This window comes from Acinonyx jubatus, chromosome D1 (assembly GCF_027475565.1).
Source record: "Acinonyx jubatus isolate Ajub_Pintada_27869175 chromosome D1, VMU_Ajub_asm_v1.0, whole genome shotgun sequence".
NCBI lineage: Eukaryota > Metazoa > Chordata > Mammalia > Carnivora > Felidae > Acinonyx > Acinonyx jubatus.
This window is the reverse complement of record NC_069390.1, coordinates 79,898,435-79,915,018: the sequence shown is the minus strand read 5'-3', so window position 1 is coordinate 79,915,018 and position 16,584 is coordinate 79,898,435. Positions and strand designations below refer to the sequence as shown.

Below are 16,584 nucleotides of genomic sequence, written 5' to 3'. Positions count from 1 at the left end.
TATGAAAGTAAAATGTTGACTTAGTATGTAAACCAACTCTAGGAAATAGTCTTTAAACTCATGGGGGAAAAAAAAGAAAAATTTTGACCTGAAAGCATATTTGGGAATGATAAAACTGACAAAAACAATCCCAAGATTTCATATATATGGAAATATTGTTGTAGATTCAGAGTTTCTTTGGACTGTTAAGCCACATGGCAATATATATTATTAGCAGAAAGGCAGAGATTGAGTTTTCTACAATCCATTTTTAGTTAAAACTATGAAAAGCTAAATGGTATCAGGGAGAATGGAGTTTGTAGAATGCTAGCATCTTGGTTTAGGAAAAGCTTCAGAAAAGGACTGTTTCTTGGTTGGTAATTCAGAAAGAAGCAGAACATTGGGTCATGGGCAATTGTTTTATAAAATAAACAATGCTTCACAAAAATTCCAGAGAGCTAGGGTGAAAGAATTAACATGTTACTGATAGGTCTTTAAATATTGAGTCTCTTAGTGAAACCTAATAGTAATTTTATGTAGTAGGTATTGTTATTTCCAATTTATAGATTTTGAAAATGAGAATCAAAGAGAGTAAGTCATCTGATATCATATAGCTGGTAAATTATTGAGTTGATATTTGAAATAAAGTATCTCAAACTACGAAACCTTTGTTCTTGTCCTGTCTCTTGGCACTGAAAATACATCTTATTCAACTTTAAAATATTTATAGGTCTCTGTGAATTTAATCTGGCAAATTTTTCTTCTTCTTCTTCTTCTTCTTCTTCTTCTTCTTCTTCTTTTTGAGAATTGTAGGTTAAATTTGACAATTACCTTTGTTCTACCTCCCCTGTTTTAAATCCTCTCTGAGGAAACATTCTATTACTTTTCTATTGCCAGAGTTTGGCCATATTTTTTTCTAATAAATACAAGTAAAACATACTATATTCCACATGGGGATTGCTTTATTTCTACCTTCTTGCTTTGATAAAGATGATTAAGGTAGCTTTACATTTGACTTTTCACTTACTTGTTACTAACAAAATGATTGAGTGGGAGACAGCTAAAAATTGATAAAAATATATGGGAAAAAGTGAATCTCAAAATATTGGCTATCAGGCTGTGAAGGACAATGATCCATGAAATATGCCAAATAAGCACACGGAGCATATAATTCACTGCCTTAATTTGCTACCTGTATAAATTTTCCAAGCAACAGGAATGGGAGGGAAGACTCAGCCTGGCTGCCTTCCTGAGCTGAGGACACAGATTTGGAAGTCTGGAGAAGCTAAGGCAGCTAGAATTCACAGTATTGAAAGAGGAGAGCCGCACTCAGATGAATGCTAGGAATGCGCAGAAGACTTTCCTTGAGTATTCAGTTCAGTACTCATCAGCATACGCATATGAAAAAACAACTTGAAGATGGAAAAGGATGTCTTGAAAGGATTGGAAGAAGCAGTGTTCAGAATCTGCCCAGGCAAGGAATAGCTCCTATCTTGACAGCCAGAGTGGAAAATTTCATAATTTAGGACTCATTTGCTAGAGTACTACAAAGTCTTGCTTCAGTAATGAGGAAAAAAATAACCCTAAATGAAATGCTGCACAGGTCTTTTTAAAAACAGCATAAAAAAATAGACCTGAATGAATCAGACTGTTTCCAAGTTACTTAACCACATCTCAGAACAAAGGTCAAGAATATAAAAATATACAACATCTAATAATGTAAAATTCAAATATCTGGCACCAATAAAAAAAATTCTGGGTATGCAAAGAATCAAAAATTATAACTCATGTTGAGAACAAAATTAATCAACTGAAATGGCCACAAAAAGGATACCTATGATAGAATTACTAGACCAGAACGCATAAGCAGTTACTTCAATTAAGTTATATATGTTCAAGAACCTAGAGGACATATTTAACATGTTATTTAGGGAAAAATAAAAACTATGTGTATACAAAATTTGAAATGTTCATAGAAGTCATTTTGGTAATAGATGAAACTTGGAAGCAACCAAAATGTTCATCAAGAGATGAATACATGAACAAAATATGATAGAGCCATAATATGGAGTGCCACTCAGCAATATAAAGGAATCAGCTATTGACATGCTCAACAACTTGTATGAATCTCACAATAATTGTTGTAAGTGAAAAATATCAGACAAAAAAGTGTATATTATGTGATTATGGTTAAATAGGACTTTAGAAAATGCAAAGTAATTGGGGTGCCTGGGTGGCTCCATTAAGCGGGCCAACTTCAGCTCAGGCCTCACGGTCTGTGAGTTCAAGCCGGGTCAGGCTCTGTGCTGACAGCTCAGAGCCTGGAACCTGTGTCTGATTCTGTGTCTCCCTCTCTCTCTGCCCCTCCCCTGCTTGCTCTCGGTCTCTCTGTCTCAAAAATAATAAACATTAAAAAAGATTAAAAAAAATGCAAACTAATATATAGCAACAGAATAGAGGTCAGATAAGTGGTTTCCTGAGGTTGGCAATGCATAGCTAAGAAGAAGGGAAATACGATAAATGTATATGCAGAAATTATCATGGGTACTAGATATGGTCACTATGTGGCTATGTGAAAGTTTCATGGATGTATATATATGTGAAAATGTATTGCTTTGCATAGTTTAAACATTTTGTCACGTGCCAATTAGATCTTAATCAAGCTTTAAAGAAGCAGTCTAAATTTTTTAAAACATTTATTTATTTTTTGAGAGACAGAGTCTGAGCAGGGGAGGGACAGAGAGAGAGAGGGAGTCACAGAATCTGAAGCAGGCTCCAGGCTCCAGGCTCCAAGCTGTCAGCACAGAACTCAACGTGGGGCTCAAACTCATGAACTGTGAGATCATGAGCTGAGCTGAGGTCCGACGCTTAACTGACTGAACCACCCAGGTGCCACAAGAAGCAGTGTAAAGAAATACTTGAGTAGTACATTTAATTTACCTAATTGGATTTTTGACTTCATAGATTTTATTGTCTTTACACATTTAAATCATTGAAAATGCATTAGAATATGCATTCTTAAATATGCTTCAAGTAAAAAAAAATTCTTGTTGAAAAAATAAAGATTATGTGTTCTTTCCATTATAGTCCTTTAATTCCAAAAATGAAAACAAAATAAGAAACTAATGGGGGTAATCATTTTATGTATAATTTCTTTAGATATAACTCTTTATGTCTTTTCTATTTTCTGCTATTTATGACTTATAGTCAACAAAATCCAGAGACTGAAGAAATGATTAAGGCAATGGGCAGAAGGATTTTTTTGGACTAGACTCCTTTGTATTTTAATCCCCAATTTTAAAAGGTGTGTATGTTGACTCTCACTGATAACATGGCTGGAAGTAACTGAGACTGTTGGTGCTAGAATAACTTTTGTTGATTTAAAAAAATAAAAATGTGCAGTCAACAATCATCTTTCTAATAGATTTTGAATGCTATAGGGGAAACATTTTTTATTAACTCAGATTTTAACAATAATACTGCATATAAATGGAGGAAGAACATGTCATCACTCAGGTTCTGACTGACTTGATCACTATGTTAGGGTTGAGCATATGCCACTTTAATCTTAATTACTCTAATTCATCATATCCAAGATACCTCCAATTGTAAGATACACCATTATTTTAAGAATTGCTAAGAAAGAAAACATTGCTGATTAACTATGACATACCATCAATTGTAATATACATCTGGATTTCATAGATTTTTTTTAAATGTGTGCTTTGGGGTGTATTATGTTTATACACTCTCTCAATAGAGTGTGGCTGAATGTAATGGCATTACATGAAGGTGGAAATTAGAAGATATTCCTTCCCTTTGTGTCTGTGTAAGAAACACTGATATGTGCTCTTCTTTCAGAAATGTTGAAAGGGCTACATTTCTCTGTAGGGATGTATAAAACAAATGACCTGATTCATAATGTCCCTTCCTTTGAGAAAATGGCCATAAATAAGACATTATTAAAGTTGTGACCAAATTGATTCAATCCCCAAAAGTAAAGAAAATAAGGGAACATAAATGACCCAAAGTACTTATCATTTGCCTTTTGTCTTATAATAGCAGTTGACACATGTCCCCACTGAGTATCATTTTTGTAGCTATTGAATATCAGCTAAAATTATTCTTCAGAATAAAAAATATTATTATAAATGCTTGACATGAAACTATTCTGCACCATATAGCTACCAACAAAAACAATGATAGGAACAGAAGGTAAGTGTTGCTATATTGCATTGCAAATAAAAAAAAAATAAGAAGAAAAAAACAGGATGACAGATGTTTAGTTTATGTCTTAACATTTTCTGCTTTGAGAAATCCTTTATGTGGTTTTAATACTTTATTCACTTACATACACATACATGCACACACTTAACATGTTTCATATGTACAAACAATACATTAAACCTAATTGCACCAAATGCTAACATATACACATGATTCCACCACTGAAAATCAACCATATAGCTATGAACAATTAATGAAAAAAGTATCAAATCAATAAAGAATGAAACTTTACTTCCCTGTCATATGAAATAGAAAATACTTAGATAGAATGAAGTATCATGAAATGATTTGTCTAAGGCAACAATGCATGAGCTATAAGACAATTCAGGACCACTTTGATTATACATTGTGCATACAGATACATTTCATTTAATTGCATATTTAAAAAATACTATTAGATTCACAACATAGAAATGAAGAATATGAAATTGCAGTGTTTTAACTTCACAGTAAATTGTTTTCCAATAAATATTATTGCAGAGATAAATGAAAACTAGCTAATGCTACCTTTAAGTAAAGGCATAGGAGATGGTTTTGAGATGGTTCAATTAACACCTTTTCCCTATGACTTCACCCTCCATCTGTCTTATCTTAATGACACCCGTTTCCAAGTTTTAGAAGGCCCTGAGTGGGATATTCCAAAGACCAAGATGGAATTATGTCTCTGATTCCTCATTTGTTAAGAACATTAATGTGAACGAATGAACTTTAAATGAACTTTTGTGTCTTGGTGCCGTGGGAATCAAAATATAAGGAAAGTTTTTTTCCTATATCAAATATCAAGCAAAGACTAAAGACAGAGGTATGATGCATCCTCCAAATGCCAACGAAAATTATGAATTGAGAAGAAAAAGACATACTAGAATTGATGGGATTATGTATTCACAGAAATATTTCAGACACCACAGCATTGAATATAATTGCTGGATATGTGACTACTGAGGCTAAGGTGTTTCCCTAAAAACTTGAAAGAAGCCACCAATTTAAATATGTAATTAATAAAATAAAAATTGTGCTTTTGGAAATTGTTATATATAGTCATGAGGTTGTTTAAAACTAATAGATTTTGTATTATAAAAGTTTTGTATTTTCAACTGACAAAGTATATTGGAAACATGGAGAATAATAATTTTCTTTTCTGATTCATCAGAGTGACTTTGGTAGGAAAATTCAATCTTGCTAGAACTCATGTTTCAACTGCAGAAAATGTGTTTCTGAAATGTGGACATAAGGAGTATACATGACTGCATGAAACCGCACCAAGGTGAAACCATCCTCTGCGTGCAGCCTAATAGGGACTCTCAACTTTTAGCTTTATAATCTATATGCCTGGGCATATGTGGTCTCAGACTTAGAATTCCTTAATATGTTATTTTATTTCTGCTTCCTTGTGAGCATATACACATAACTATTATAATGATGATGATTTAATTCAGTAAATGAATGTTCGCTTTGTCCCAACTAAGTGAGCATGAATTTAAGACACAGTGATTACACAGATGATGCTGAAAAGGAAGAAAGAGTGAAATAAAATGTAAGACTCTATGCTTTGAGTAACTACCCCAGGGGTTATCTCCAGTGTCAGTGAAAACTACTTATGTAGGCAGATGAGGTCTGGGTATGATAGCTGTATGTGAATTGGAGTTCTAGGAACCCAGTCTGGACCTACAGGCTGTGGAACAAGGGACTGAAAAACCTCAAGTGGGAAAATTAAGAGTTGAAGTTGGAATCAACAACCAAATTAAAAGTCCAAAAGAAGTATTAGGCTTAATGGGATAGGAAGTTATGTGAAAACCAGGAGTAAATCCCTGCGACCTGTAAAAACAGAAATGATAAAGTGCCCATTGCAGAGCTTGATATAAAGCGGCACTTGGAGAAATTCCCCAAACTGGTAGAACATTAGTATGGTGAATTTTTTGAAGGCTGTCTCTAATCTACTTCGCAGCAGAAATAAGAGAAGAGCCAAATTGTTTTAATAATAATGGACTTTATGGTTTTGGCATATAGAATAGGAAGGAAGAAATGGAACTGAGGGATTTTTAAGTGGCTGAGAGATTGGGACAGAAGGTTTGAGGGAAGACAATGATGATGCTTGATGGGAGACACTTGGATACTAAAGTTAGGGACAGGGAAGTATCAAGGAAGGAATATCATATGAGCAAATCATACATGATCATGATATTGACAGATATTGAAATGAAAAGTGCAAAATGTAAAAACATAATACTAATGTTATGCATATTACCAATGTTTGTATCTAAATTTCCAACTTAGCATCAAATCATTCTGAGTATTGCATATGAAAACATCTTAAAATTCTAAATTAATCTTTAGTGGACAAATTTTGATGCTGCCCTTGGTCAAACAATACCAATAAGGCAAGAAAAAACTTACACTAGATAGGCTTAGTTCATAGTACAATGAATCAGTAAGACCCTTATCACTTTTTAGAAATGTACTGTGATAGCTTTAAAAAGTAAGTATTCCCATTAAACATATCAGCCAGAATATCTCAAATAAAGAGACTATAGCACTTTTGCTCTGACATACATCCACTTTAAAAGTGGTATTATGGGTATTAAAATTACTATTAGAAGAGATAATCATTGGGCACAAAATTTAAATTTCTAGAACATTCAATGGGAATTTGGGGTAATCAATTACATAAAACATATAGAAATATACACTGGAAGAATTCAAAATAAGGAAACTGAGGTCAGGAGAATAAATAATTTTCCTAAATTTACTGCTGTTTTTAATCCATTGAGCAAACATGTCAGAGATGTGGTTAGAATTGAAGGGAGATATGGAAACCATCCAGTAGGAGGTAGAGGTCAGTTTTAAGTATGCTGAGATTTTGGACAACTTTTTGGTTAAGATTTCTTTTACTTTTGCTCTACTAAACGCTCACTCAGATATCAATATTATGTATCTGGTGAGTTTTTTGGGGCTTAGTTTCCAAAGGAGTTGGAAACCTTTGATAGATATATTGATTCTTTATAATCTCTTTATGAATATTAATAGCTTACCAGTTTTTCATCTCACAGTCAACATCCAGTAGAAGAGGTTATTCTATGAAAACTCCAGGAACATTCACTCAAAATAAAGCTGTTAGATGACCCTTCACTAAACCAAGTAAAAATATGTAATTTTGGGATAATCTTCTTCTTTATGACCTTGGCGGCTTGTCCTTCATACTAATATTCCCAATTCTTGATCATTGAGATACTTAAGTGCATTCAGAAAAATATTTGCTATAGTAAAGTGGTAATTACCCTCAGTGACTGAAAATCAGTATGTTAAATTGAGAACAGCATTTAGTTTTAGAACCTGGTTCTGCCTTCTATAGCTTGCTAGCTGTGAGGCTTTGCACAAATATGTGGTTTTTCTGCTGAGGCAAATTAACTAGGTCTACAGTTTCCCTAGAAAAGCTAGAAATATGATGCCAGCTAACAGTGACTCCAAAAATGAATAATTATGCAAATTACTGGCTCTGTTTGCTTAGAAATAGTTGACATTTTTGAATGCAAAATACATAAGTAACCAAAACACATAGTTGGCACTATGGAAAAATGTGGAAAATATAAAGAGCATCAAGTGAAGAAGCATAAACTATTAGCCTGTCCAGCAAGTCCACAAGTGTTGGTTCCTGTGAAGTCTCAGTTTCTCATCTACAAATTGATACTGGGCTGTATGATATTTAAGATTGTTTCAGCACATATCTCCTTTGGGTACCACCTGAAATGAGGATGCATCCTTGGTCTCAATAATAAAGAAGAAACCAATAGCTCAGAAAGGTAATTTTCTTCACTCCATAATTTACCACTGTCCTATGATAGCTAAACATTTATTAATTCCTAGACACAATGACTAACTCCCATCCCTAGATCTTCTGTCAATCTAATGATTAAGTAATTTGAATTTGGTTTGACAGACAAATACTATCAACTCTAATTTTTTTTAATTCCTACAGCCCCTAGTGACCGGCAGTTCCAAATAAACGGTATTAATAAATTATCAATCTGTAACTAAAGAGTAGGCTCTTTCAGGAACATTTGCCAGTTGTCGACCATGGGAAGTCTCAGGGGAATATTTGTCATTCTCACAGTTACAATGGGACACAAGAGCAGCCATTTGAGACAAATTGGCTAAGGACTAAGAAAAGTAAAACATAAACTATAGCAAAAATGACTTTATGAATTGATAACTGGCACTTTCGTATTTGCAATAAACATATAAAAAGAGAAAAAAATACTTAACCTTCTGGTTTCTTAATAGACATTTGATGGAGTAACAAAAGATGGTTTGTAAATGCTATCTGAAAGAGAGATAATCAGGAACTAAGAAAGGCAGGAAATTGAATGTGTTCTTCCCTCCCACCTCACTGCCAGGTTTCAGATGATCCTGGAAAGGTCATCCACATAATTATTACAGTAACTGGTTCAAGGCCTTTTGAGCACAGCTGATCTGATTGTGTGTTAATGGCTGCAAAAGCAAGATAAGGAACATGTAAAGTTAAACAGAAAGAAAGAAAGAAAGAAAGAAAGAAAGAAAGAAAGAAAGAAAGAAAAGATCTCCCTGTAACACTATTAGCTTGTAGAATTGTCATAGCAGATAAACTGATGTTGCTTTATGGCATATGGCTTTTTTATTACAGAATAACCCCAAGTTTGCCCTTGTGCATGGGGTCATTTAAGCATCAATGACCAAATTTTACTTCTTTGTTGTTGGTAGCTATGTGACATATCTAGTGATCTTTTTGGGGTCTGCAAAAGGTCACATGATGAAATGAAATCTGTCAGAAAACTGTAGCTAATGTAGTATGGTCAGAATTTTCAGGGTCAAGACACATGAAAGGCATCTGGAGACTTCTGTCTGACCAAACCAAGGCAGTAACATACTTCCTGTTATGAAAGATTGGCCACATTTCTCATACCTGAATTAAATTCAATAAATAAAGCCAGCATCTACTGCATGTAAAAATACTCTAGGGATACAAAACTTTAGCACAGTAAGGAAGACAGATATACACAACTGACCCCATAAGGCACTCTAAATGGTAAAATATGGATGGTGATACAGTTCCAATGGTAAGAGATTGGATTTCAAGTAAAGTAGGCAGGATTCAGCAGAGAAGCTGCATTTGACCTGTTTCAAAGACCAAATAGAATTGTGAGGGCAGGATATTTTAGACTGGCAGAAGTGAGTTACAAGACCACAGAAGTGGAAAAGTATGTATGGATGAGGTATAGGAAGAGGTGTGGTTGATTAAGAGGTAGAGCTAAGTTTGAAAATGTAAAGTGGAACTTGTGTCAGTCCACCCTTCTTACTCTGTTTTGTGATATGAGGGCTGATGATGAAAACAAGATGGGAACCTCTGAGCTTTCAGCTTTAAGTAATTCCAGCTCTTCTGTTTTTTCCCCACAACCCTAGAGATGATAGCTGCTTTCTGCAGTTACTAAATGCCCCATACTTTAAAGTTCCCATTTTACTCTGTGTTGTCTTGTTAACAAGTTATACAGATGAGACTTAAAAACTGAGCACGATCGGTTGAAAATATCACCAACTTCCAATTACATTTGGAGAAGACCATTGAAATGAAGTATGAACTAGGGACCTACGGGATTTCTTACTTGCATTGTCCTTTGATCTCTTATCTCTCATTTCCTTTCAGGAGTATTGTGTTCAGTGTTTAAAGCAGACCTGATAGATACCAAAGACACCCCTTCTCCCCTAACTAACGTCTCTGAGCTGAATGCTGAGCAAGAAAAGGCAACACTCTCCATTTCTACTTCCTGCATAAGCTACTTTAAAATATTATGCAATAATGTAGTTAACAAAAGCAGCTAATTAAGCCTGCCTGGCTCTAGACTCTTAATATTCAGCGTGAGTAGGTAGATGAGTGGCCAGCAAAAAAGAATGTTTATTTTAAAATTTTCATTTCCAATCCTGACTCAGACCATTTCTTTCTTTTCAGGAAACATTCCGTCTAGATTATTGGGAGACAAATGGATATTATATTCTTCCATCAGTGTGGGTAGAGTTTCTACTGCCTCTGCTGATAATCCATTTTTCCCTGTAACAACTTTTTTTTTTTTTGTCACAAACTTCTACATTAGACCCAATCTAATTCTGCTAGTTTAGTCCCAAACTGTTGGAATTTCAAGCTCTCTCACCTCGATGAAACTGGAGAACAGTGAATGAGCAATCTCTTGATAATAGCATTCCATATGTCTGCAACAGCCTTTTTATTTCCAAAGTAATTAATCCCCATTCTTTTTTTTTTTCCTTCACTTTTCTGTATTTCGCAGGCCTTTGCATACCTTTGTTGCCCTATGGATGCTTTTTAAGCATTTCCCATTTTTGGGGGGGGAATTCTACCTTTGCAGAATTGACCAGTACTAAACAGAATGTGTCATAGTCACTTCACCCATATTTTCTGTACTCAGTATTGTATAATTCTATTTGCAGAAAGATTTCTACAAGTATAACTCATTCCCATGTTGCATTCTGCTGCAGTAGCCTACAGAGAAACCCTTTGATTTTTCCTAAATTCAGATTTAAAAAGAGATTTATTTAGAAGACAACTTGCAGCTTTTTGCTCTCGTATTGACTTTGTATTTAACTTCATATTAGGCAGATTGGTGAACTGGTGTGATGCTATGATATAGTGAAATTCGATAACCTAAAATATTTTTTCTGCTGCTGTTTTTCTTTAAGAATAAATAAAAATATCAGCTTATATATTTTTAAATGATCTGTGAAATTATGGCTGCATTAATTTACATCTTCTAAATTATAAGAACTGAATACCTTTAGAAACAGATTATATAGAAGTAGATGTACTTACTTTTTAAGATGAATAAAAACGTAGTTTGTGAGCAATGGATCAGTATTCTGATATGTTTTGAAAGTTGTTAACAATCAAAGAAATTTCCAGTATGGCTTATGATATTCATGAATGATATCATTGGTCAGAGAAAATTCAAGAGGTGGAATCTGTCTTTATTGTATTTAAGTCTCAATTTAAACTGGAACAAAACCGATGGGCAATGTAACTCTAAAGATAAAAATTGACTGTAGGAGGACACCTCAGTCAAAGTGTATACTGTTGCTTATTTAATGACAGACTGAACTGAAAATAGTCCAGCTAAGTCCAGCTAAATGTATGATGATAGAATGAGAATAAGGATGATGGATGGAAATACTTAGAAATTAGTACAGTACCTGGAACATAGTTATTTCTTAAAATCTCCAGACTTGTACTCAGTTCTAGGTCCTGTCAAGGTACGTTAGCCCATTTGCATTTACCAGATGAGCTATACAAGCACACTTCTTGCTTTTTGGCTCCTTTGCATTAATGAATTAATTATTTTTCCTTGAGAGAGGAGTATCTAGGAAAGTAGTGGATTTAATGAATGACATGATATAAATGGTGATTTCTGGTAGGAAGTCTGAGTTGCTCCAGTAAGGGTGGGAGAAGGCAAAAGTGGGAACAACAAATTTTGTACTTTTGATCTCCTTGTTTGTCCTTCATGCCATTATTGCATCAAATATCACTCTCTCTGACATATGTATTTCACTATGTCCTTCACACTGGTATTTATTTATTTTCTGATTTATTTTTTAATTATGTTTTAAAAATAGACTTTACTTTTTAAGTGCAGTTTTAGGTTCACAGATAGCATAATTAAGCAGAAAGTACAGTTACAATATACTTCCTGTCCCATATACCCAACAGCCCCCCTCCCATGTTATCAAACACTTCATCAAAGTGGTACAGGTATTACAATTGATGAAGCTATATTGACAAATTATTATCATGAAAAGATGATAATGTACTTTAGGGTTCACTCTTGGTTTATTCTATAGGTTTTGACAAATACATAATGACTTGTCTCCAACATTATAGTATCACACAGAACAGCTTTATTACTGTAAAAGTTCTCGGTGCTTCATCTAGTCATTTCTCTTTTCCCCTAGCCCTGGCAATACTGATATTTTTACTGCATCCATAGTTTTGCCTTTTCCAGAATGTAATATTGTTGGAATCATGCAATAAATAGACTTTCTAGATTGGCTTCTTTGATAAATCTTCCTCATTTTTAACCTCATTTTATCCCTCAAAGGAAACAACCAAACTTTTCCTAAGAATCAATAGGCAAAGGAAAGATTTTGGGATCATTTTTTAAAAATAGTAAGTATAATTTGGACATGATAACATGCCTTAAAAATAAAATAAAATGAGAAGGAGAAATTGTAGGTCTAAGAGAGATACTGGTGGAGTGAGGTAAGAATAAGCAGAAAAAAGTGAGGACTAAAATATAAGTGTAAATGTAGACATAAATGAGAAAAGATGAGAGGGCAAGAAGTAGAGGTATGAATGTAGGTGGGTTTATTTGGGAGATTAGGAGTTAATCAAAAGATTTTATGCATAAAAGGCTATTTATTGTTTATTTATTATGTGTTATTAATAAAGACTTGAATTGTATTAAGTAGACAGAATCTTTCTGACTTTATTCATTCCCGCAACAAATATTTCCTGAGTGCTGTTACGTGTCAAGCACTGTGGTAGGCACTAGGAATAAGTAAAGAATGTAGTCATGATTCCTGCTTTCATGGAGTTTAAAACTTATTCCATTTGCCTCCCTTATCTGTCATCTTCCTTTTCCCCCAGACTCCCTCCTTTGCTTTGTGTACTGCCAACAGCTCCTCTGGGCTTGCAGGTAGGCTTCTGGTTGCCTTTAGCCATGTGAGCCACCAGAGATGGGGAGGCATGAAGAAAAAGAAATAAGGAAATGAATTTCCTGACCCTTTCCTTAGCAGTGTTCTTTTAATGCATTTCTTCAGTGTCTATAGTTGCCTTGGGGGGCCACAGCCCACTCCATATATCCAGCTCTTTCTGGTTTTGGTGACATTATTATCTCCTCCTCCTTTTTCATTCTGGCTTAAGGGTGGGAATGACTTCTTGGTATCACTAGTCTACAAATGCCTCAGTTTTTGTTTTTTGTTTTTTTTTTTTTTTTTTTTTTTTTTGTTTTGTTTTTTTTTTTGGTTACCTTAACCTTGCTCATGGATATTGAATGTGTGCCTTTAGTAAACTCTTTTGAACTATATGAGTTGTATCCTGTTTCCACTTGGATTTATGCCTGATCCAGTGGGGAAATAATCAGAGAAACTTATATGTAAATAATATAAAATTGTATTAAGGGTTATGATGAATAATACCCCAAATATTTAGATAGAGAATAATGAGTGTGAGTTACATAAAGTAGTAACAGCTTTTCTCTTTAGAGGGTTATATTTAAGTTGAGGCCAAAGGATAAGTGGGAGCTAGCATGGAAAGAACAGGGAAGAGTGTTCCCTATAGAGGGAAAGCAATTGTAAAGGCCATGAGATAGCAAAGAGCTTGGTATCCTCTATGCCAGAATTTGGTTATAATACCCCATGAGGAACATTTGTTTAAAACACTATGTGAACACACTGAAAGGGGATATCAGCTTGAGTGGCAAGGTCCTGATCAGTATCTAGTGGTATATAATAAAGTTCTTGGGCAGGCAAAGATCCACCAGAGAATGTCCTTGTTAAGGTGGGAAACAGCTCAAGTGGGCTGTGGGAACTAAGCAGATGCTCAGGTATTAATTTGAAATTTCTATGATTATGTTGGGATGCAATAAGGATCTATTCCACATGATTGTGTACTGTAAAAAAATTAGCACCTGCGTGGCTCAGGTCATGATCTCAAGGTTTGTGGGTTTGAGCCTCGAATCGAACTCTCTACTGTCAGCATGGAGCCCCACTTTGGATCCTCTGTTCCCTCTCCCCCCGCCCCCCCTGCTGCTCATCCTCTATCTTTTTCTTTGTCTCTCAAAATAGAAAAAAAAACATTAAAAAAAGTGTTTTAAAATAATTAACACATGTAAAGATGTTATTTTTAAATTTTGTTTACTTTCATCAGTGGTAGGTTAATCTTTAGGTAGAGGTAAACTCTTCATACATGCTTTTTTCATAGTTATGACACTTCATAAAAAGGATATCAAGTGAGCAACAGACTTTCTTGATAGGCTGTGTGTCTTTATCTTCCCTTTTGCTTACTTATGTTGGGGGAAAATGGGGAGAAGGAGTAACAAAGGAGTGGAAAAGATGAAGAAAATAAAGTATTAAAATAACATAATTTGACTGTTGGATCCCACCTAGAATGAAAGGGATTTTAAGGATCAATTTACTAAACATATTTTAAGAATTCCAAAAGCAAACACATCTAACTTATTAAATAAGCCTGCCTGGGGAAATATCCCAAATTATTTTTTTTCCTCTATAAATCCATTTCTGTAATATGTTTTACAATATGACCTTCTTTTGTTTGTAGTTTTAATGCAAATTCTGGCATTTAGGAATTACTTAACTGCAGGAAAAAAAGAGAATTATTTAACTGCAGGATATACTAAAACCTTTGGCATTAAGTCAAAATATATTATTTTTGTATTTATCAGAATCCAGCTGATTACTCAGGACATTTTCAGGCATACTTGACACCTTAGTATGGCAAATAGTGAAAAACAATAATTTTAAGGTTGATTTAATCATGTCCATTTAACCAGTATCTTTAGGTTTGGAAAGCTTCCTCAGATATCAGCCCAAATACCCCCTAGATGAATTTTTAGTTCTTGAAATATATTTCTACTTACAGGCATATTTTGCTTACAAATGGAATACATAACAATTTATTTTGTTTTCAGTCTATTATGATCATGCTTCTACTCAGATTTAAATAGAATTGCACATGTGTATGTTATTTCAATCAGTTTTAAATTTTAAAAAAGCATCATGTTCACTATGTTCATTCCTTAAACCTCTTCTTACTATGAGTTTTTATATATAAATTTACTATAAATATGAATTTTTCAAATTTACTAATATTTTTTCTCATCCATAAGCTAAACCTACTTTAAGCACATTTATATAGCATGTTTTATCTCCAAGTACTTTATAGCTATGTTGTGGGAGCTAGCTCACCACAACTGAAGTTAAATGATTAGTAACTCTGATAGAGATGCATTTATGTAAATTATAATTACAGAGTCTAGAAAGGACCCTGAGGTCTTATCACCTTAAAAATACAAAACAACACTCTGTTTAAAATAAATCATAATACTCTAATCAAATATAATCAAAATCTTACTCCTGCCTCTATGCTCAATAGTCATATTATAAACATCATTGACAAGTGATTAAATATATTATAGGATTTAAGCCCTCAGAAATAGAATCATTAAGTCTAGCAGTCATTATAGTGTGATATATATCATCTTTCTCATTTGGGGAATGATTGCATATTGTACATATTGACAGCTGGTGCTATCATGTTATCATTCTTTCAGAAAATACTAATCAATTGGCTCACTGTAACTACTATCTTTATGATTTTTATACTGCTGTCTCATTATATCTTATCAGAATCTATTATCATAAGCACAAAAAGCAGATAACACCTTATCTTTTTATCCGTTTTATTTATATCATTGTTGAATGATATTTAAGAATGACATTGATAATTTAAGACATATAGGCAAAGAGATGTAAAGCTCTTCTTTTACTTAGAGAAGTTTGCTTTATGTCAAAATAGCAAGACTATATACATTACTATTCATAGAAGTCACTAGAAAGATAATTATAATTGGTTACTTCATCAATTCCCATCTTCCTGTTTTTTTCTCTTTTCTTTTCTTTTTTATGAATAGCTACCAAGGAGCTTCTGGGAAAATTAAATCTAGCAAAATAAGTGATCCAAAAATAAGATATATCACACTTTAATAAATAATTGTATCTAATTATGGAAGAACGTGTACTTACTTGCCAAGTGCAAAGCATTCCATCTTAACAGTTGTTCCCTTAGCAGCTGTAACCGTGAAAGGAAAATGGACCTCAATTTTCGGCTCATATTCTCCCATCACACCTGGCAAATAGAGAGCATTCTTTAAGCATAAAATTAATGTCACAATTTCCTTCCAATTCTGGAGATGTTACATTGAAAAGCACCGTGGTTTGGTTGTTAATGTCTGTTTGATGACTGCTAAATTTTTAATGCATTGAAGTAAGAAGTACACTTGGACTCCGTCTGAAGTTGCATGTATATTCAATACCATTTCAAGTAATAATTATTAGAAATGTTAATCAACACTGCTAGTTTAGTTACTGATTATATTCCCGGTGAAATAAATAACTATGAACATTTCCCATGATAAATGATTGTGTTTTTTTCTAAATAAGTAAAAACTTTCTTTATCATTGTCATAAAAATGAATGCTTATTCATTAA

General features: G+C 33.8%; 1 protein-coding gene across 3 annotated transcripts in view; it reads right to left on the bottom strand.

The window, feature by feature from the left end:
• Positions 1 to 16,584, bottom strand: part of CNTN5 (contactin 5) — a 1,351,205-nt gene that overhangs the window by 326,138 nt on the left and 1,008,483 nt on the right. For all 3 annotated transcript variants that reach the window (XM_053203841.1, XM_053203840.1, XM_053203839.1), the window contains exon 10: positions 16,120 to 16,222. In XM_053203841.1, coding sequence (XP_053059816.1) covers positions 16,120 to 16,222 — 103 coding nt within the window. The remainder of the gene's footprint in view (positions 1 to 16,119; positions 16,223 to 16,584) is intronic.